This window comes from Papio anubis, chromosome 4 (genome assembly GCF_008728515.1).
Source record: "Papio anubis isolate 15944 chromosome 4, Panubis1.0, whole genome shotgun sequence".
NCBI classification, from domain to species: domain Eukaryota; kingdom Metazoa; phylum Chordata; class Mammalia; order Primates; family Cercopithecidae; genus Papio; species Papio anubis.
In genome coordinates this window covers 108,901,595-108,925,335 of record NC_044979.1, presented here as the reverse complement: position 1 = coordinate 108,925,335, position 23,741 = coordinate 108,901,595, and the positions used below count along the sequence as shown (strand labels likewise).

Below are 23,741 nucleotides of genomic sequence, written 5' to 3'. Positions count from 1 at the left end.
ATAGAAAAAATGTCCACTGTTATAGTTTCAATACAAACTAAATATGAAAAAAGCAAACCACAAACCCATTTTATTACCACATGGTTATAGATTATCACAGCATAGTTATATCATTAGGTTGTAGATTTTTACACGTCATCTGGAACATGGAGGGGATGCTGTGGGTGTTTGAAATTTATTCTGAGATGAACAGGAAACCACCATAAGTCTTTAAGTAGTAGAGGGCAACAATGCTCATAATGGTATCAACTCTATATTACCTAAGGTCTAATGGCCAAATCCTGGTAAATATCTGCCTCATGGAGTTTCTGTAAATGACAATAGTTCAAAAATGCTAGTCTATGCAATCGTTATCATTATCACTATTAAAGAACATCTGGAAACAGTAAAGCTGAGTGTGTAGATGCACTTGGATATCTAGTTTATTATGAAATTCTTATAATTGGGCTTTAAGGAAAGAGCTTTTGTGAAAAGTTCTGCAGACTGGCATTTCATATTGCATCTTTGTGCCACACACCATGATCTACAGAGAGTGGTTACAAGTACTGAGCTTAACATGTTCTGGTACCCAATCCACCTCCCCACTTGGGAACATCCCTGGCTGTACTGTTTGTGAAGGCTGGCATCCAACTGGGTTCCATCTTGGCTTTCCATGTATCCCCGGGGAGACTGGAGGGCTGGAGGGTATTGATTGAGGAAAACAAGATTCCAGGCTGGAATTCTTAGAATAGTGAAAAGAATTCAGAATTAAGTTCATGACTTTTTCTGTTAATAAAAACTTCTTAGTCTGGCCACTATTTGAACAACACATAGCAATTAAGTACATTTTAGTTTACTGAGTCCATACTTAGAATAACTACAGATAATTCTGAGTCTTAATGGGATCTTTTGCCCCACCCCGCCCACTTTCATCAACAGAGCAGAAATTATTTGTATATCCTTCTATCTAAAGCACCAAGAATACTTATCCTTTCCTGTGCTGAGACTTCTTGATAGAAATTATCACACGTGAGGAAATGTGGCATCAACTTCTACAATAATTCAAGACACTTGAAGAGGGAGTCTCTTAGATAAAACCAGAAAAAAAATAAAAATAAAAAATCTGAGGTTAAAAATATCCTAAAACATAGAATTTGTTTAATTTAAAAATACTTACAGAAAATTGTAATGTAAATGATCTTCTTATAAACAACAATTACATGAAATATCTTCAAACACACCAACTCGTTTTTTCTCAGCCTATCCTTTTTTAGAATGTCTAGTGGTAGACATAAAGGCTCAGAAATGGTTTATTATAATGGAAATTTCTGTCTGTTATTATCAAAGAGAAATGTATTGAGCGTAATATGTTAGATTTGGGAAATCTATTTTCATCCGCTATAACTAAAGTTCTATCATAAGTGTGACATAGTGGACTTCTAGATTCCATCTGCCCTCTGATCCTGACGCCCTAAGATAGACTTCATTTTTTATATGCTTATTGAGTAAAAATCTAGATTCCAGAATTTAAACTAAAGCTCTTAATGTCTGTGAGGAAAATAAAAGTGATAAAAAAGATAACCTTCAGGAGAACTAAACATGCAAGTATCTATAAGATAGTGAGCTATGCTCACTAAATGTTGCAGACATTATCTCCCATTTAACCCTGCTTCAAACAAGATCTTCTGATCCATTCAAATATCTCTTCACTAATGAGAAGATACTGTCTCCAAAGTGCTTTTTTTTTTAAGTTTATGAGAGAGAAAAGAAATAGACATGTAGAAGTAATGTTACTTTTGTGGTGATTGTAAAACTTGTCCATTAATTTGCTGATACTCATCAAAAGTAGAGTTTAATTCCCCTCTTCTCAAATATGGAACAGCCTTAATGACTTGACTCTCTAATAAGTAGACAGTGGTGGAAATGATGCTGTTGACTTCCAAGGCTAGGTTAGAAAAGTCTAGTTTATGAAAACCAGAGTCAATGCAGTGCCTCTTCCCTTCCCTCTCCCCTGTCTCTCCATGCTTGAACCCAGCCACCACATTGTGAAGAAGCCCAGGTACATCCAGCCACCGGGGAGATCAATCACAAGACTCATGTGAGAACAAGCCGTCAGACGATTCTAGCCCTCCACCCAAAACCTGCCACAGCTGACACTAAGTCGGACAGAAATGCACTGTCTCTACCAGGCCTGCCAAAATTGAAGATTTGTAAGCAAAATGAATGTTATCATTATGTAAACCTCTGTGTTCTGGAATGGATTTTAGTGCAGCAAAAAATAATGGGAGCAACCCTATAATTGTAACTAGAGTATCCGTACTTTAAAAATAGACTGTACTTCAAATAACACATTAGCAGAGGCCGCAGAGAGCTGGTGGAAGGTGCTCCCACCGTGTCTCAGGCTAAGCATGGGGAATGAGAGGCAGCTCCAGAATTTTGAGCCTATCTAGTTTTGCTCCAGCTTTCCCAGTTTTGCTCATTCAGAAGGTGGATTTCAGTATTTCTCATTCACACTCTTCCTGGTCCTACCCCTTTTCCCACAAGGAAGCCCTAATTCTCTACTTCCCTTTAGGTAATTACAGCTGGAGATAACTCTTTTCACTCTGTATTTTTGCCCATGATGTTTGCCCTACCTGGGATGCCTTCTCTGTTCTAACCTTGAAATATCAGTTTTAGAAAAATGTCTTATCTAAATGAAGTCTGGAGGTCATGAACATACCAGTACAGGGGTTCGCCAGTACAGAGGTTCTCCAGCTCCAAGTAACACAAAACTACCCTGGCTTACTAAAGCAAAAACTGGAAAGAGAGAAAAGAATTTGTTGGAAGAGTTTAGTATGGATCACAGAATTCAAGGAAAAAGCTACAGATCTAGTTTTCTCTGAAGAGATAGTAACCAAGACTCTTCCAGGAATCAAGGTGGTAAAAATCAGGGGACATTTTCTAGGGGAACAACCAGCTAGACACAGCCTCATGGCTTTTCAGTCTTTGGATCACTCAGTTCAAGAATTAGCGTCTCAGGAAAAAGCACCTTGTTGTCTACTTTGGGCCATGTAACATCTCTTTGTCTACGGGAAGATGGAGCATCTTGACTGATCGTCCCACCAAGACTGTATCCAATAGGAGAGGAGTCATTTGCCAAAGTCACATCTACATATTGTCCACCCAGTGTCCACTACAGCAGCCGATGCTACCAACAAAGTCATGAGCTTTCATTATTCATCTCTCTAGCTTCTGGTACTTCTCTTTCAGAACACTTCTCACAATGACAAATTATTAAATTTCTGGATAATCATTGTTTAGGATTTGAGTTTCCTTTGAGTTTCCTATGAATTCTACGAGAAGAGGGACCAATTCTGCCTAACTTCTCACCATATTCTCAGCACCTAGTCCAATACTTAGCACAAAGGTGCTCAATAAATATTTGTTGGATATGTGAAAAAGCACTTTATCTTTGTTTTGTTATTAATATTTGTTGATATATACAGTTTACACCACAGAACAATGTTTTGGTCAACAACAGACTGCATATATCATGATGGTCCCATAAGATTATATCTTATTTTGCATTGTACGTTTTCTATGCTTAAACACAGAAATACCAATGTGTTACAACTGGCTACAGTATTTGTACAGTAACATGCTATACAGGTTTGTAGTCTAGGAGCAATAGGCTGTACCATACAAGCCTAAGTGTATAGCAGGCTCCACCATTTAGATTTATGTAAGTACACTCTATGACATTTGCACAGTGATGAAATTGCCTAACAACACATTTCTCAGAATGCATTCTTGTCATTAAGTGACACATCACTGTATGTGTGTGTGTATATATATGCACATGCATACATATATAAATATATATATGTGTGTGTGTGTGTGTGTGTATATATATATATACACATACCTCTGTCCCTAGATAGGATAGTAGACTCCTGTGGGTAGAGTCTATTTTCCCTTAATATTCAGTAAATATTGGCCAAGTGTGGATGATGTCCAGAAACATCCAATTCAGAAGCAGTTCAATTCAAAAAACATTTATCTGGCACTTAATATATGCAAGATCTATTATCTGTCCTCTAGGGGCTAGCTATCCAGCAAGGAGGCAGACAAATGCACAAGTCATGATAATACTAGGCAAACACTGGAAATGACTGCAAAAGAGGCTGTAAAAAATGAGAAAGTAGTTGGAAAGCAGGGGAAGGCAAGATTCATTGTAATGTTGGAAATCAAAAAGCTTAGCCAGAATATTTTGACCACAAGAAATGAGGAAGAGCAAATGGGGACACACTGAATAAGTGTTAATTTTTGAATAAATTAACCTCTCAATAAATTCATTATAAGTGACTTAAAGAGCACGTCAAGATATTAAATGGTTATTTGCACCTGGCCCTTTCACTTAATTGAAATTGAAGTGTTATTAGCTAACAATGTAATGCTTTGTAGATTCTGTAGATTTTTTCATAAAGGCTGATAGCTGGTAGGAAAAAAAAATGCATCTCTGGAGGATCAGAAGACCAAAAAATAAGGTATCCTCCCAAAAGATAGTGTAAAACTATTACCATTTTCATGGGCAAATTATTGTAAAGAAAGTGTTAGAGAGAGAAAGACTATTTTAATATTTTTAATTAAAAAGGTAAGCTATGATTTTGTTTTAAAATTTTGTAATTGACTAATAATAACTGTATATATTTATGAAATACAGTGTGATGTTTTGTTACATGTGTACATTTTGGGATGATTAAATCAAGCTAATGAAGGCATCCATCATACCACATACTTATTTCTTTGTGGTGCAAACATTTAAAATATACTCTTTTGAGAATTTTGAAATATACAATACATGATTATTAACTACAGTTACCATGCTATTAATAACTATAGTCCCTAAAACATATTCCTCCTGACTGAAACTTTCTACCCTTTGACCAACATCTCCCCTTTCCCCACCCTAATCCCGCAACCTGCAAATTCTCAGGGATGTCAAAGACCGTAAAAGTTTCAAGGACTCCAAGGAAGGAAGATGTTTGAACCACCATGGAACATAAAAGAGAAATCTGTACCAAAAAAAAAAAAAAAAAATTCTTGCCTAGAAAAAGCAATTCTTCTCTTAAGTGCTGACTGTGCTGACTTTTAGTCAGGACTGATTAAGAAAAGAATACACAGCCTGGCACGGTGACTCACGCCTGTAATCCCAGCACTTTGGGAGGCCGATCACCTGAGGTCAGGAGTTCAAGACTAGCCAGGCCAACATGGCGAAACCCTATCTCTACTAAAAATACAAAAATTAGCTGGGTGTGGTGGCAGGCGGCTGTAATTCCAGTTACTCGGGAGGCTGAGGCAGGAGTATTGCTTGAACCAGGAGGTGGAGGTTGCAGTGAGCCAAGATCGTGCCATTGCACTCCAGCCTGGGCAACAGGAGTGAAACTCTGACTCAAAAAAAAAAAAAAAAAAAAAGAATACACTTAACTTTAATAAAAATATGAAAAATTGGAAGATTTAGTTGCAGAGTGCACTCTAGGTGGTGGCTGGAAATGAATGGTGTGGAAAGGCAGGTCAGAGCTGGGTGAGAGGCTCAGTAAAGAAGGCTGGACCCAATTCACGTGATAGAATGAAGGTGTGGATTTTCATTCCTATGTACAATGTAGCCCAACTTTGTATTTGTTTTCCCAACATCATCCTTTCTACGCTGACACTGCTCAGGGGTGCAGCCAAGTGTAGATAAATTTAAGTTCGGTTACCCAGTGACAAAACCACAGAGGGAACAGTAATAACATCTGGGACATCTAAGGGGCGATACAGCTATAAATTCAGTGAAGAAAGTCAAAACTGTCACATTATATGAAAGGGATGGTCATTGCCACTGGCTTAAAAGAGAGTTTGTCTCTTCTACTTAACATTAACACAAACGTGTACATTAATTCAATCTGAAAGTATGATTTAATATTTTTAAATTTCGCAATATATTTATTGACATTGATCGACACATGTTAAATGAGTGGTTTTAGAAGTGCCAATGATTTCTAAGAAATGAGCATAGGGTATGAATATGTAATTAAAAAAGTGTGGGGTTGCCATGGCAACAACAACAATAACAGAAAGATGTTCCTTTACTGATCCTGACAACTTTGGTATATATAAGAGGAGGTAGGTTTTACGGATCTCAACCAAAATGTGTAAATATCCCCAACAAAGGTTATAACATGTTTCCTCCCAATTATGGCTCCAAATGTCAATTTAAGCTACTTAAATATTCACGGCATGTTCAAACCCTTGGGAGTGTGGCACTAACAGATTTTTTTGAGTTGCCATCTTATTTTTGGTTTGTTCCTTTTGAAAAATATATGAAAAGGGTTCATTCTTGAAGATTTGAAAATTCCAATTAAACATTGGCTATGAAAATTCCTTAAGGAATGAGGACTCCATGGATTTCTAGTTGAAGGCATGTTCCCATACCTAACACATAACTAACTTTTTGAGAGAAGCGCTTCCGTTTAGGGGCAAAAACGAGCTCTCTGCTGGGACAGAGAAGACCCACAATCTAGTCAAATCCTTTGTTTCTGGAGCAAAGGTTAGTCTCTCCACGTCTAGCTTGAGTTTTGGCTTTCATGGAGAAGCTATGTTGAGAAAACAGATCTTAACGTTCAGAGCCCCTGCTGATCATTAATCTCCGATCCACACTCCCAAGAGAACTCCCATCAGAATAAGTCACTTCTCAGACCTTGGAAAGATATGCATTGGGCTAAGAAGTGAGGGGAAGGGGCTTTCATTATTAAACACCACCATGTGCAGGCATCTTATTTGCCTTCCTTGACATAATCTTCAACATCCCATCAGATAGGTTTTTAACACTCACGTTTCAGAAGAGGAAACGGAGGCATAAGCTCATAGCCTTGTGCCTAGGTCAAGGGTGGTGATTCGAACCCAGGTTACCATCCTTCTGCAGTACCATTTTTCTAAAATTGTCACATGACTTCAATGGAATGTTTCTCTCTCTCTGAAATTTTCTGTAGTTCACCCTGATTTGGTCGCAAAACCATCCTATGAAAGATATCTGGGCATTTAACTAGAAACAAATGCTCTGTTCCCAACATGGGCAACAGTATGGTCAAGGCAGAGAGATAGAAGTGCTTGGCCTGTAGCTGGCAAATTCCCTTGGAGGGAGGGAGGAACAGCTGACGCCCCTGGGAGGAACTCCACCCAAAGACAGACTGCCCCCGGGGTGTCTGACCACACCGCAAAGGAGAGGCATTTGCTGCTGCCCACAGACATCTGGCTTCATAGCACTTCTCAAGGGCAACATTATTTTTAAAAACGCTATTATTTGAAAGAATCACACCTTCCAACATTTTAAATTCAGAGAAGAGTGAGATAGATGTGTAACTGCCCTGTTCCATCCTTGCTCACCACCTCACTTATGTACTCTCCAGAATGAAGAGAGTGAACTATCGTTCCCTCTAGAACCTGCTTACAATCCATTTATGAGTCTGAATTTTTTCCTGAATGGACTTGAAAAGAAAGCAGAGACTGGAGAAGGAAAGGGTGTTGCCATTAGGAAGCAAAGATCCCCAGAACCTTTCTTTGATCAGGAGGACCCTTGGGGGCTGATGTTTCCTTATGGAGAAGCGTGGCTACTTCCAAAGGCCACAATTTTGGTTTTATGGTACCTGCTGCCCAAAATTAATCAGATTCTTTCTAAACATAGCAAGTACGTTTTCAACTCTTAACTAAGTGTGACATTCATTGAGCTCCGGTTACATTCCAGGTACTCTATAGGCTTTTACATGTGTCATTTCACTTCAAGCTCAAGATTGTCCTGTGGCGTACCAGCAATACTTCCATGCAGAGATGGGGAAGCTGAAGTGTCAACATGTTATTACTTTACCCAGCCAGTGAACAAGTGGCAGAGCCAGACTCAAGCCCACACAACCTGACTCCAGAGCCTTGAAGCCCTACTTTATAGTGTAAGACAATGACCAGGTGCGGTAGCTCATACCTGTAATCCCAACAGTTTGAGAGACCAAGGTGGGAGGATAGCTTGAGGCCAGGAGTTCAAGACCAGCCTAAGCAACAAAGTGAGACCCGCCTCTTGCAAGTTGAAAAAAAAAAATTAGCTGAGTGTGATGGTGTACGCCTGCAGTCCCAGCTACTCAGGAGGCTGAGGCAGGAGGATCACTTGAGGCCAGGAGGTTGAGGCTGCAGCCATGATCATACCACTGTACTCCAGCCTGGGTGACAGAGCAAGATCTTGTCTCAAAAAAAAATAAATAAATAAATAAAATAAAATAAAATAAAATAAAAGGAATTGGCCCCCGATAGAACATATGTAAAAACATAAGTAAATAAAAATAAAAAAATAAAAAAATAAAAATTATATAAGACAAACAAGAATTTTGGGAGGAGAATGAAGGTAGAAAAGACAGGGAGGAAGAAATAATCTAATTCATCCTCCCTTTGGACATGATTAAGAGAAAATCCCTAAAGAAGAGCAATTGTGTTCCACAGCATATGCACCAAACCCTGTGATGAAAACATTGCGAATGTCATTTGTCACAAACCACTTAATGCTCCTTTCTTCTTCCCTACTTTTTGGAGATCATAGTTTTTTCCTCAAATGTTGAGGCTTCTAACCAACAGACAACTTTTGAAAAGCGTGGTTTTGAAGACTTAAAATTGCCTAAAAAGGTACCAGAAATGATCAAGTTAAATAGAATGTCAATGTGTGATGCTGATTGTGGGCCATTTCAGGGTGGGGTCCCCATGTCTTGTTCAGTTTTGCATCTTCAGTATCCCTCACAGTGGGCAAGCTAGGTGATCAATTCTATCTGGTGTCTTCTCTACTGAGTCCTCAGGAGACAGCACCACCCCTGCCACAGAGCAGGTGCTCAATAAACATTTATTGAATGGATTAATTCACTGTTCCAGGTTGAATGCATAAACTGTATTGAATAGAAAAAACTCATACAATAAATAGGGCAAATTATGGGTTTTCACTTCTACTCTACACTGTAACTACACGATATATATGTACCCCTCCTTTGTTTTGAAAGTGGCGCAAAAGTAAGAAATCCAGTTTCAAAACACTTCACGGCAAAGGAGAAAAATATAAGAAGTGGAGACAACAGAGACTTGATGAAAATTCCTAGGAAAAGTAATTTCAAAGATTCAATATAGAAATGATCCCAGGATATCATGGTTTTATTTTCATCAATTGTTTTATTTTGAGAGGAAAAGATTGTTCTTCTAACTTCTATAAACATGCCCCCACCAAAATGGAATGTTTCTTTGTATGGCTTTGTGACTGTCAGAGAACAAAGAAGGAAATGTGATGAATTTTGACAGAGAATAATAATAATAATAAAAACCCTTTTATTTATTCTTTAGTACCCTCTCTGGAAAAGGGCATATATACTAAGAATGGCATAAAATGACAAATATAATGACACTGTAATTTCAAAGAGTGCAAAATGTTAAAAACTTGATAACCATTGTAAAACAGCTTCATAATTAAATTTATATTGAAAATGTCATCACGTTTTATCTATATATTAAAGATATGAAATCAATTTTTAAAGTATTTTAAAAAATTTCACATATATATTTGTTTCACCTGATTCGCACAGCTGTGCTATTTTGCTTTTACATTGCATGAAGTATTTCATTATATAAGCTAATTTCAAATATTGTTAAACTAAAAGCTTTACATTACTTTTATGTTCACTTGCTAAATGTTCAGACACAGCCACATTAAAACAAACCATGTCAGCTTTCAGCCATCTATTTTTAAATTTTAAGTCATTTTTTTTTTCCTAGGCTGCAAAAGTGTATTACCAAATAAACTGACAAAACATCTCAGCAACTAACATAAACGTGCAATTTTAATGCCTTCTAATCACACAAATCAATATGAGATTTTTGTACTTGTGCATGACCTTCTTCAAATTATCCCCCCATTTTGGCTGAATCACAACGAGTGTGGGCTATTTGATAAAAAACCCTAAGTGTGTGAAATAAGAGCCCTCGCTTCTTCTGCCAGACTCCTCTTGACAGAAAGATGATAGAAGCATCACATCCCTGGGAGAGTAAATGCAAACTGACAAGAGATGAGCCTTTAGATGTTGAATATAATCTTGAATTGTGCTTGAAGTGTCTTATTATCTTGTCTTTTGATGTCTGAAGGGGTGGCTCATTGTTAGAAAAAGGAAAACCCTCGCGCATCTTTGCCATCTTTAAAAATTGTTTGGCCTTTAACAACTGCTTTTCCAACTAATGTCCATTTCTCCTGACAATAAATATGGCAGGTCGTCGGCAAGTGACAAACAATTTACTTTACATGCCACACTTTTATGGGTTTTGAGAGCTCATGTGGAAGTATTTTAAAAAGCCCATAGAAATTAGCAGTATTACAAATGTTAAGAGGACTGAGATCTCCATGCAGATACTGATGTGAAGTTACTCATCATGGTTATTTCCTGCTGTTTCTGGTTCTATATCTCACTGGTGCCAGATTCAAAATTCAAGTTCTTTATTTATCATTGACTAAAAATAGCCAGAGAAAATGAAAGAGCAACAATCAGTTCTGACAGATTCCATAAAGGAGATGCACAAATACAGATTTCCGACACACAGTGCAATATTCAGAAAGGTGTATTTAAAAATGCTTATTTCTAAGTAGGAGATCAAGATCAACAATGGGCTTGCTGCATTTTGCCTTTTATTTTTAAGAATCTTCAGCACGTTTTAATTTTCACCGCCACTTTGGGTACCCCTTACCCTTTGTATCTACCATTTGTTTTGTGGTTTTAGTTTTAACTTAAAAGTTTAATGATGTTCCTGGTCAATAGGATTTCTTAGCAGCTAAATCACAGTCCTGCTAGCTTTCTGTCACCCAGCCAGATTTTGTGAAAGCTTTCAAGATCTTTTCTCAGACCTCCGTCACTCTAAGAATCCATAAGAATTCTCAAAAGGACCATAAACCGTTACAGGGTTCAGGTTATTGTATCATTATAAAAACATATTGATACACTACAGATGACAAGACGTGTAGCCACCATTCTAAGCTACTGCAACCACCTCCATGCCATCAGCAATCTCCAAGGTGACCAGCTCTTTTTTTGTAAGTAGGCAGCTGTAGATATTAATTCCTTTTAAAACATGAGGCATAATTTTTAACACTTTTCTGATGGCCTGCAGATTCCAGTTGGCTTATTAGAAAACTACCATGAATACAGGATGCAATTAATGGGAGAAGTAAAGATTTAAACTAGAGCAAAGAAATAGACTAGTCTACCTGAAAATTTGAGCAACTTCTTGGGTAAGGCTTAAGACTAAAACCTGCCTTCACCTTAGGAACCAGAATAAAATGAGCCAATCAACACTTAAAACAGTGACATATGTTCCTCCCAAAAGTTTGTGAAAGTTTTCCCTCATAATCGAGAGGATCCTTGTTCTGGATATGTACGTGTTCGTAGATTATAGAACAGTGTATGGATTTAGTTAAATGGATCCACTGAAATAGGAGTTTGATGCAATATTTCTTGTACGCTTCTCCTTTTGCAAATAGCATGTGTTCTTTCTGACACATTTCTATCTTGCAGTATTTTGGGAAATGAAGTAGGTATATTGAAAAAAATGCCAGTTTTGATGAAGTGCATTTCACTCCCCACATTACTTCCATGTGTATACATTTTTAAATATAGGAACATGTGGGTTTCCATTCGACTTTTTATTCTCCTTTACCCTGGGTCGATTTGAGCAAAAAGTCACGTACAATAATTTTTCATACTTTTAAAACAGCTTCAAATATTTGCATTTTTAAATAATATTAACCCCTTAGCTTCTCTTCTGCTTTGACAGTGATGATTCCTTCCTGCAGGAAGTCACCCCAAATCATTAATTTGCAAAAATAAATGTTGCCATATCGGTATTAAAAGGCAAATAACCACATATGTGGTCATCAAGAACTGCAAAAAGAGATTAATCATACCATATTACTTTAACAGTAAATGTTTAAAATATGATTTCTTTATTGTGCACCAATCACACATTGTACCTTGATATATAGGCACATAGAATCCTTAAAGGAATGTGTAACAAAAATTGTGCTTAATAACTATTGAATAAATGCTTTTGACTTAAAAAAAGAAAAGGATAAATGTTTATATTGTGATATATGTCTATCCCAGAAATAGACAAATATTTAGGTTCCCAATATTTTAGATCCCAGAGTCTTCCCTAGCTTAGGTAAGTTGGTATGCTTTAAAAATACATATATTTTCTATAAGTCAAGTTGTCCAAAACCCCCAGATTTCTTTAGTCAATTAAACTGCACAAATCCTGAGGAATCTTCTTGTCTCTTCTGCTCTGTAAATAGCAGCATCGAAGAAGACACTGGAACTTGGATTCTAGCCCAAGTATAGCTGAAGCAATACTACAATATAATTAGTTTCTCTTTTTTGGTAAGCTATTAATTTTGATACATTTATCAGGGAACTGTTTTTTAAATATACAGGAGAAATGCTTTTAAATGTTGGATGGATAGCATGAACTAAAAGAAAGCTTATTATTATAAATGAGACTTTGCTAGTTTTACAATAGAGAAAATACATACATACTACAGATTCAGTAAGACAATTTGAAACATTGTATGTGTATGAAGAAAATACGGAGAAAAGCAGACCATAGACACACACAAATATTTTATACAGATAGCATTACACTTCTTTCACTGTGCACTCACAGTGCCTAAGAAAGAAAATATAGGGAAACAAAAATAAAGTATGGAAGTGGTAAGAAAATGGATAAATTTGCATTGCTATTTTAAAACATTGTGTTAATATCAGTCTTTAAATATGAATTCCTTGCTTTCACAAACTTCTGTCATAATTATGCTTTTATTCTCATTAATAAGATGAAATTAAAGAAATACAAAATATTTGGAAGGTACATCAGTCAATCCCAAGAAACACTGATTATTTTACAGGAAAAGATGAAACACTAAGAAAACTACTTAATGCCAAACAATATATGCAGGATACACGTATTCATTAAATTGTGAAACTGTTTCATGTTGGTTATCATTGGGACATCATAAGTGTCCTAAAAATACCTTCATATTCTACTTCATTCATGAGCTAAACTAACAGGTTTTATTTTGGTTATTTACTAAGAACATTTTTAACCATGTTAGTGAATGCAGATTTCATTATATAGTCCCATTTTCAAATGGTCTTTTGTACAGCAAATCTCTTAAGCATTTAGTTCATGTATAATTATATTACTTAGTTTCTCTAATTATAATCTGATTATTTTTCCTTATATTTTCAAATAGTTTTAATGGCAGTGTGGTCCTCCAATAGTCACTTGCTTAGACTATTAGTTATGTTGTTCCAGGTAGCTAATTGTTTAATTTTAAAAAAATCACAATATATTCTTGTTACATATAAGACCTTAAAATCACTTAAGAAGGAAAAACTGTAAGAGAAGTTTGGGCATGGATTTTCTTTTCCATTCTCAAATAAAATATAGACATTAATATAACATACTAGGAAATTTTTTAAAGTAGAAGTTAATTATTAGGAAGCGATCTCAGGGGGTAGGCATCTTGATTAGGTAGTTTTAAAAAATCACCTTGGAATATTTATAAAACAAAATTAATTTCCATTTCTCTGCGAATGACAAACTTTCTTTAGCCTCACGAGATCCAGTGTTATTCTTTCTGACCTCTGCATTCACACTAAAAGGGCTTAATCCATTTTTGATAGCTTATAAAGTGTCACAGCATAGACTAGGAGATGTCTCCAAACAAGTCCACCCTTGTTTCATTTTTACGAAATCTGACTTTGACAATCAGGAGGTGAAAGTTTACATTGAAAAGATTAAGAATCAGATCAACATGTTTAATAATCGACCTCATCAGAAGCCCCTATATTGCCAAAGCACAGATACTCCTTTATGAATAAATATTACTTGAAGGTATTCCCAAAGAAAAGTCCAGTGTTGATAGATTTAGAAGCTCATTCAGAGTCATAGCATGACAAAGTATATGTTCAACTGCAAAATACCATATAAAAAATTAAAACAAATTATGCTCACTTGTTTCTCTCTCAAAGAAAAGACATTTGAAATTTAAAAAGATAAACATTTAAAAAGTAAGACTGAAATGGCATGAATAAAAGAAAAGCTGAACAAAAACGCCAGCTAAGTACAGAACCCAGGAAGACAACAAACAAGAAAATTCCAGAGCCAGGCTGATATTAAAGAGAAACCCATCCGCTGGAGAATGGCAACTGTTACTATGAGCTTTCTCTAGCTACCTCTGCCTTTGGATATTTTTTAAAAATTTATTAACCTGACAGCGGGAAACTTTATACAGATTGCCCCCTGACAGGGTGCCAGTTTGGTATAAACACTTTGCTGTCTTTTTCTTTAGCCTAAAAAATCAAGAAACATGTTAAGTGGAGCCAGGTGCATATTTGGGCAAATGTGCCTGCTTCTCCGATTGCCTCTGCATTCCCAGGGAAGGCCTGAATAATCAGGGCAGCCCAATAGCAGAACTGAACCTTCTACCCTTCCTCTTCACATTTACTTTCTTTTTAATGTGTGAATGTCTGATGTATTATTAATCCCCAAATATAAACCAGCAAGGTCGTCAATCAAAGAAAGTGCCAATTCTCTCACAGATTAACTGTTGACTGTCTCATAACAAACAAGGTCCACTTGAAACGGTCAAGTGAAATCTCAACGTTGAAGTGGGAGAAAAACGTATTTGGTCAATTCTTGAGAACGGGAATGCTAGCTGTATAATTAAAGCAGGTAATTAAGAGCGAAAGCAATCTTCTTAAGGGCTGAGCCTTGGGAGCTTGAATCTGGAATGCACCTCTATTTATTAATTATGACATAAACTGGGCTGGGTGAACTACAAAAACACTGTAATGCCATGTAACCTTTAAGTCAGAAACATCCAAGACATTCAAGAGATGAAAATGGGATCATTTAAAGGAGTGATGATGTACAGATTAATCTCATTTCTAATACCTTATTTCCTGTTGTTTTTAGGACAATTTAATGACAACAACAAAATATAAGAATCACAGTAATCAAAATTAAAGGGGAGAAAAAAGTAAAACCATATCAGTATTTTGACTTGCTAATGTGCTACCATGGAGTATCCTTGGACACTGCAATATTGAACTTCCTGCTTTAAACAGAGGTCTGACCTGAGCACCCCAGGCATAGCGAAGAGCTAGCAAAGACAGGCACAGAGGAAGGTCCCCACTGACGATTCTGGCACATATTGTGCACTGTCCCCCATTGAAGTGCACTTAGAAATGAGCAGCTCCACAAACAAATATGGTGAAAAATTTGAACACCAGTGCCTCTCTATATGGATTTATTTTTATTTCAAAGCTTACACATTCATGTTATTTAAAGTGGATTTATTTATCAATGGAGCATTACAGTGTTTTTCTGGGGGGGAAATCTAAACTAAAATTGTCCAAATGCACACAGCCTCTCACTGATTTTTTTAAAAATACCCCTGTGCATTAGACTTTCTTAAATGTAAGAAGTGTATCCAAATATGCATTTTTTTTTCACTCAAGTATGCAGCAGCATGACAAGGGCTTGTTTGACTATTAAACCATAACTGATTTTTGACAAATACCTTGTGCATCTCACTTACTTCCACAAATACAGGTTTCTACAGATTTCTTTTAAATAACTATTTTTGCATAAATCTATTACTCAAATTGTTTAGTTGATTTAAAAAATATACTTTTAATATTTCTTTAGCAAAACTTTCTTTGGTGAAAGGGGGTATACATTTTCAATTGATATAATATAGAAACTTCTAAAAATATAGAAGCATGATACATATTTTAAAGAAATATATTTCTCTAGGGAATTTACCTCATCACCTCCTAACTAAATCCCTCTTGGGTTTAAGCTCTTGGTACTGATTACTGGCTCCAGAATAGTTAATCAGAATATTATAAATACCCAAGGTACTGAAGCCTGGAGAGAGACGTTTAAATAAAGTAATGAAGACAGTGATCCCATAATGAAGGCCTCCACTGATGCACGGGCGCCAGGCAGCGTCACCCCAAGTGCAGTCCCCATAATGCCCTGCAATGACCTCCACGCTGACCTGCAGAGACCACTGTCTCAAGGGGTGACAGACAATTTAGTCCTTTATCCTTTTGTCATTGAAAGCGACTCCACTGCCATAAATTCTAATCAAGTCAAACTGGATGGCAATTTGAAAGAAAAAAATCTTATAATGCATGTTTCTGTGAGAAAGATCACAGAAAGGAAAAGAAATACATAATATAGTACATTCTATAGCATGGAGGAATCCCTGAGCCAACTTTAAGGCCTTTTCCAACAGCTCACAGATAAATGGCATTGAAAATACCCACTCTTAAAAGTATCATTGCATGCAATTTCTTTTATCCTAGAAAAGCACAATATCAGAAGAGAAAATCAACCACAAACTTTTTACTTTGGATGCAATGCTTATACAAGGTTTTATAGTTCCATCTCAGCTCAAGACTCTTAGCTGTGTGCCCCATTCATGCACAGTGTAGTACAACTGAGAAGCCAGCCACCGAGACTAACGCAGCCACCCAAGATAGCTGGGACTTAAAGGAAAGAAATCATGAGGTTTAACTTCAAACAATAAACATTTTCCCAGGAGAAACACTGTTAATAAATCATCTTTCAAATCTCAAATATATAGGGGAGAAAATATTTAGGGCATGTTTTATGAGATCTCACTTCTTTGGCTGAGAGTGCATGGGAAAACTTTAGTGCACATATTTTTTCCAAGGATATATATTACTTTTATCCTTTCTGCCGTCATTTTCCTGACCAAGTTGTTGATGCTACCATTTGAATTTTAGCATCCAACTTGACTGAATGTGGAACACTGAATTCTTGATGGGCATAACTAAAAGTGAAGCACCACATTGACACGAGTACTATAAATGTCACTAGAGAAACACAGCAACCTCTTCCCTTTAAGATGGTTTGCCAAAGGCCAGTTTTGAGAATGGTTTCCAATATGTACATCACTAGTCACATATTAAACGACTGGCTCTATGTAGCATCACTCATCTGATCACACAGCTAAACTCCTGTGAGATACAGCTCCAGATTCTCTGATAATCCCCCACCCCCAACCACATGCAAACCTGTTCTCCTCTATACTGTTTCTTACGGCTCAGAGCTTAGCATAATACAGTCATGAACTGAAAAAGGAGATAGGTATCCTACAGGCTTTAGAAGAATAAATAATGGACCACTTAATGATATCACAGAGAACTACCTAACCACATGTTTCTCAATGAAATGTGGATTCATCTCTCCTAAGTGTACTTTAGTTTCCATGGCTGTTCAAGTTAAGCAAAACGTTACCACTGATGTAATTACTTTATAAAACACAAGGGCCCTTTTCTGAACTTTCTACTTAGGCTGGCATATGGCTTCTCCTTTCTCCTTCTGGTATTCTGAGTTGCTCAGAGCACTGAAACATTCTGCACAGTATGTTTCCCTTTGGATGCTGTTAAGTGCAGAGGTGCAATTTAAGGAGAGGCATAAAAGGCCCAGTGGTTCCTGGAATTTCCTTTGTTTATCCATAGAGGGCATCAGTATTAGCCTTTCTCCTGCAGTTTTGGGCTGAAGGTACCATACTGTGAGGGAAACAGACTTGTCCTCTGGACTGCTAATTTGAACAGTACACAGATGGGGGAAGAGGCTTCAAAGAAATCCATTTATACTGAAATTTCAGGTACAATAAAAAAACCTGAGCTCTGCTTGTCTCCTGTTGTTGGTTAATGTCTCTCCATGAAACTAAACATACCAAGATGCACATGATTTGTCATAATCTTGCCATCTCATTAGAGAAGCCCAATTTTCAATACTACAGTGTATCTATAGAAGAATGACAGTTTGAGAGAGAGAGTGAGTATATTAGAAAATTATTGTTTAGATAAAAACATAGATGCTGTCAACTATTCAGGAAGAACACAATTCTTCATTATCAAGTAAAGGGTATAATCAAGACTACATCTAAAAACAAAAAACAGACTTGAACATATGCATATCAAAGAAAATCATGGTTCCTTAAATTGTGCTGCCAAAGTTGCTAAAAATTCTGGGACAGAATTATTCTGGAAAGTTTTAGTCAGTTACGTAAACTTGAATTGCTACGGCCAAGTCCTGGTAATATTAAAAAGTAAGAGCATAACAGGCCCCTGCGAAGGAAACCTTATGAGAATATTAGGGTGTCTTCCTCCTGATCCTTTCTATTCTTTCTTTCTCATATTGTCTCTAATTTTTTTCAAGTTCTCAAAACTGTTAATCTACTGATTTCTTCTTGACCTAATTGGAAACTGGGAAATACTCGCGTTGTGTTTGAAAAACAGTCTAGAGACCAAAGACAATTAAGTGAATTCAAAAGGAATGTAAGATGTAGATTTTGCTGTGTTCTCTCACACAAACTCAGAAGTTGAGAATTTCAAAATGAAAAGCGGATTCCTTCTAAAATCCACTATGATTTTAACATTAAACTATGAATTCTTAGTAAATGGCACCTCACAAAAATATTACTTTTGAATTAAACTTTTAATTCAAATCTCTTTGACCCTCTTGGAATTTTTGAAGCTTTTTTCTCTACACATGCAAATCAGTAAGACATAGCATAACAAATCTATAACAGTGTTCAACACTGGGAACCCTAAATAAATGAAAAAATCAATCACCCCTCTTTTGGATTACTTGAAAGAAAACAAGTTGGAGCTCCAAGCTCAAGTCTACAAAATCCATTTACTTTTATTTTAAATGCATGCAAAGTTTAGGAACAAAAATGTATTATCTGTAGCTTGTTGAACTCAAAATTGATTACTTTTTAAAACTCAAAGTGCTTACTTAGCATACTCAACATCAGACGGGTATGAGCATGGCTTTTACCTTTCTGTAATTTATCATTTTATCTGACTTTTCTCACTACTCTCCTACAATTGAAGCGAAGGTTTTTAGTGCATAATTCTCCCTAGATGGATAAAAACTTACACTGTAAAAAAATTTCTTTAGGGTGAAAATGCTAAAACCCGAATGCACGGGTCTGGAAATTCATGTCAGAGGTGGCATTGCTGCTTTTCAAAGAAGGGGTGCTACCAAAGAATTTCTAGCAATTGGAATCTAGTATATTGTTAAGCATAAAACAGTATTGTACCAAGAGAAAATCTGAAAAGCAGAGTTTCTCTGTGACATCTCTCTAATGTTTGATTGAGTAAGCATTTAAAATTAAGGAAAAGCTTGTCTGTTGAAGCAAGCTAGCCTAGAGTTGCCAAACTCTCAAGGCAGCTTGCTTTCTGTCTGTTAAAATACATAAATAAATAAAGCCTGTGTTTTAAGCCGAATTGCTGATTTTCTTAACAAAGTAGTAGTCTATGTAATGATTTTTTTTTTTTTTTTTGAAGTTCAGGTGCTTGTTTCTTACCTGAGACCAAGCAGTACTCTGCCTGATATATATACCTCAGGTTAGTAGGTATACATATGTCTATGTGTGTGTGCACACACATGCACTTGAAAATAATTAAAAGCAAATGTTTCAGGAGCAATTGTTCTGAAAAGCTAACGTCACTCTGAACCCTAAAGTGCTTCTCCAGCAGAGACATCCATTAACATCTATCACTCAGGCACGCGCCTCAACAACCCGCTCCCCTTTCTGATTAGAGATCACAGTTGCATGAGTTGGCTTACCGAGTGTCATCTGTTTGAATGACAGATGTCTTTGCTGGAGTGGCACTCTGCTTGTTCTTGTTTTGTTTATGAAACAAAGATTCCTAAAAGGTCCTGGGCTGCCTCTACTTTTAGTTATGAGGCTATAAACACAATGTCGAAAAGGAGAGGGGTAGAGGAGGGAATCAGAGAACCTGTTTTCTTTCCTCATCACCTTTTTTAAAGAAGAAATATTCATTCTGATTGTGATGACACATGTTATTTCTTAGAGCAATTCCCGTGGCCACCTTTGTTTACCTGGCATAGCAAGACTTGTATTGATATTTTTCAGTTCTCCTCTCCCATCTTTAGACGACAGATAATGTCTTTACTCACCTTCCCCTTAACAAAAGGCTGCGAAGCAACCTGAAACCGAGTCGATATTTACTCAATAAATGTTAACCAATTTTCACAATGGAACCGATTTCCTGATTATTATTACCACTTTCTACTTTTTTCCAAATAATTTCCAGCCTGGGGACTCTAGCAATATTTGACAAGTCAAAATGGGCAGCGAATAAGTTCCTTGTTGGTAAAAGTTTGGAGGACATCCTCCTAGCTGGCTGGAATCAGCTTCGGTGGCTTAGCACCTCCAAGATGCTCCTTTTTAGTACTTACGAGAAAACTGAATGAACAACAGAAAAAAAGGGGGGGTTGGGGGAGTTGGATTGCTCTTCCGGACACCATGGTAGTACTGAAATGAAATACCTAGACAGACTTACCGAAGAGCTTGCTGGGAGTGTCCTCGCTGTCATTTGATTCCACAGGCGCAAGCAGGGGCTCATTCAGCTCGCTGTCTGAAGTAGCAGCCTTGTCCTCACCTCTCAACTCCGCATTCATTTCACTCCGCACTGACAGCAAGGGCTTACTGACTTGTCCAGCTATCATTGGATCCTAGGATGGGCGAAAAGAGTGAAGGGGAGGAAAAAAAAAGTGGCAGCTTTAGAGTGCGTGTCCTCTCTCTCCCTCTCCCTCTCTCTTCTCTCTCTCTCTTCCACACACACTCTCCCTCTCTCCTCTCTTATCTCTGGCTGCTCCCGCTGTTATTGCTGGCTGCAGTCAAGTGAAGAGCTATTACAGATCCGATGAGTTCTCCATTACTCCCCACCCTATTAAAGCTCAACTAGCATGTGAGAGATTCAGGAGGCTTTGGAGGAAAAAAAAAAAAAAACTTATTTGAAAGCAACCTAACCAACACAGCTTTAATTGTGGGATATGCTTTTGTGCGAATGGTTTTACACCTTGTTCTGTCTTTAATGCAGTAAGAAAAAAGAAAGTGCTGGGCTTGTACTTCAGCAACATACTAAAAAGGAAGAGCACCCTATGGAGGAACCACGGGCTATTTTAAGAAGCCTTCTCCCCGGGGGAGAAGCAATTAAACCCTATCCCAAGAGCAGAGAAAAAAGATAGGGAGAAAAGAGACCTCGAAAGGCTTTCAATGGAATAAAAGATATTTCTTATGTAAATTCTATAAGCACCCTTAGAAGTTGGCTTCACTGGTCCCAGATTGGGAACCGGAGCTGACCCCAAATCAAATGAACATTTTAAAGCAAATAATACACAACACAATACACGAAAATTGATTTAAATTTTTTTTTAAGGAATTGGGAAAATACTTACAAACTGTGTTCAATAATTCGGATACCTAGAGCATCACACACCCAGAGCATTAAAGAAAAAGAAAACAAAAATCGCCTTCAGAAAAGACAAACTTTCCCCCCTAATTATTTAGATCTACTTTATCTTCAGCTCATTTAGGAGGGCATTTTAGAATCAGAAATATTTTCCAAGTGTAGTCTTTTATTCCATTTGCAAACTGAGACGCATAATATTGTTTTGGCACAATATCAGATGCAGAAGGAAAGGAGGAGCAAGAAGTGCCCTTTTTGCGAGATCTGGGAGCTATTTATTGCCAAGTTCATGCCTAAATGGTTCCTGAGCAGGAAACAGGTGACCAGCACAGAAGCAGGTGGGGCGGCATGCTCCCGGGTCCCACCATTGCATTGGTTGCGGTATGCCTGTGTTTTTTTTTTTTTTTTAATGTATTCATGCCTGAAAAGTGAATTTGATATGACACATGATAATCTATGAAAATGTTAATCAATACAAATAGTTTAAGCTGTCATCAAATGCACTTCTTTAGTCAATACTCATACCATTGAAAACAATGTCACTGTCACCAGGGCTTAATTTGCACAGCACTTAAATATTGGACTCTGTGCATCAATGCACTTCTTCTTCAAATACTGTAGGTAAACACATTTTCTCCCTATTTAAGGCTGAAGCACTCAGCACGCATTTAGCTGAGCCGAATCCTCCCTTTTGAATACCTTGATAGGTCCACTGGAGGGCAAAATTAATACTTAATTGAATCTCACAGTCATCAAAATAATCAATACTTTTTTATTATTTATTCTTTACAGTCTGTTGACTGTTTCAAACCTCTGAGGGAATGGTGGAAAGGATTCATGGCTTTGAAGCACTGTCATTTAACAAGGTAATTTTCAGTGGGGCATTAGGGGTTGTGAAACATATAATAAAACAAAAATGGTGGCTTATAATAGGAAGAAAGAAAAGAATTATATTTCTGCCATCTAACAAAACAGGATAAATAAAAAAGCAAGTGCAGAGAAAGAGAGAGAGCGAGAAAGGAGGGGGACGAGGGAGAGAGAAAGACTGGCTTTTGAAGGGTTTTATCATATCAAGAGCAGAGCCGAGCTTTCATAATGCTGACATTTCTCATCCTGACAATCCTAAACAAGTGGAAAGGATGAGATCGCAGATATCATCTTTCATCACATTCCCCAGCTTAAGAACCAACATGACAGCTCCTCTTCCCTTTACACTGTTAATTACTAAATAAAATACTACTCTCTGTCAGCACCAGATTATTGCAGATAGCAACCACAAACATTTCTCCATTGTTTTCCCCCCTCAGAAATGGTGATACCTACCTTGAACTCCTTAGAAAAGAAATCAGACTTGTCTCACCATATTGTAAATATTTGAAATATAATCAATGTAATCAATGCAGTCGATTCACAGTATTGTCAGCTTGAATTTGCTAGTGATAGATTTGCATTTTGTTTACTGGGTCTTGTTGCCGGGATTTGGAGCGCTTGAAACTTGGGGGAGATGGGGGAGGCAGGAAGAAGGGAAAGGAGACACACAATTCTCAAAATTTCCCCAGATCTCTTTCCTAAATATCTAAGAAAGCATGCCTGTTCGAGTTCTGATTCAGTTGGTGGGTGGGTGGGTAGGGAAAGAAACAACGCTCGTTGGTTGACCTCGTGGCATTCCTAAGTATACTTGTCATGTGATGTCAAGATCCCAGGTTTACATTCTAGTCCACTCTTTTTACTTTATAAAAGGTTGAATCCTCAGTCTCTCTAATCTAAAGGAAGGGGTGTGACCTGTACCTTTGAGATACCCAGTCTCTGTTGCTGTACTGTTCATCTGAGCATTTTTTAAGATAACGTTAATGATAAACTTATGTTGAGAATAGCAGCCTTATGGTAAGTCAGACATGATTATTAATGTGCCAGTGAATATCTGGGCAAACTTAAGAAAGAATATTCTACTCTTGCTTTATTTGTAAAGGGTTGAACTGAATCCTGAACCACACTGACGAGCTGAAATGCAGCTGCTGAGTTCAAGTGCACTTAAATCTTTAAGATGTTCCGTCTGGCTGATGTGTGCAAAACATGCACTGGCAGATGCTATATGTTCACTGACCATTAGCTCTTCTTCCTTAAATTACTTTTATGTACCTCATACATGGCTAGGTTCCCAACTAGTGCCTCTCACTGACTTGAGCTTCGAAAATCCAAGAGTTTGTCATTCAAGTACTCATTTGAATTTTTTGTGTTACAAACACTTTACGTTTTCCATGATGCAGCCCATATATACACACACACACACACACACACACACATACATACATGACATGGTTAAACAGCAAACCCCCAGTGAGGCAGAGAGCA

At 37.2% G+C, this 23,741-nt stretch overlaps 1 protein-coding gene across 1 annotated transcript in view; it reads right to left on the bottom strand.

Moving 5' to 3' along the window:
* Nucleotides 1-23,741, bottom strand: part of LOC110742702 (POU domain, class 6, transcription factor 2-like) — a 235,358-nt gene that overhangs the window by 113,555 nt on the left and 98,062 nt on the right. The window contains exon 2 of the mRNA XM_021935212.2: nucleotides 20,481-20,652. Coding sequence (XP_021790904.1) covers nucleotides 20,481-20,652 — 172 coding nt within the window. The remainder of the gene's footprint in view (nucleotides 1-20,480; nucleotides 20,653-23,741) is intronic.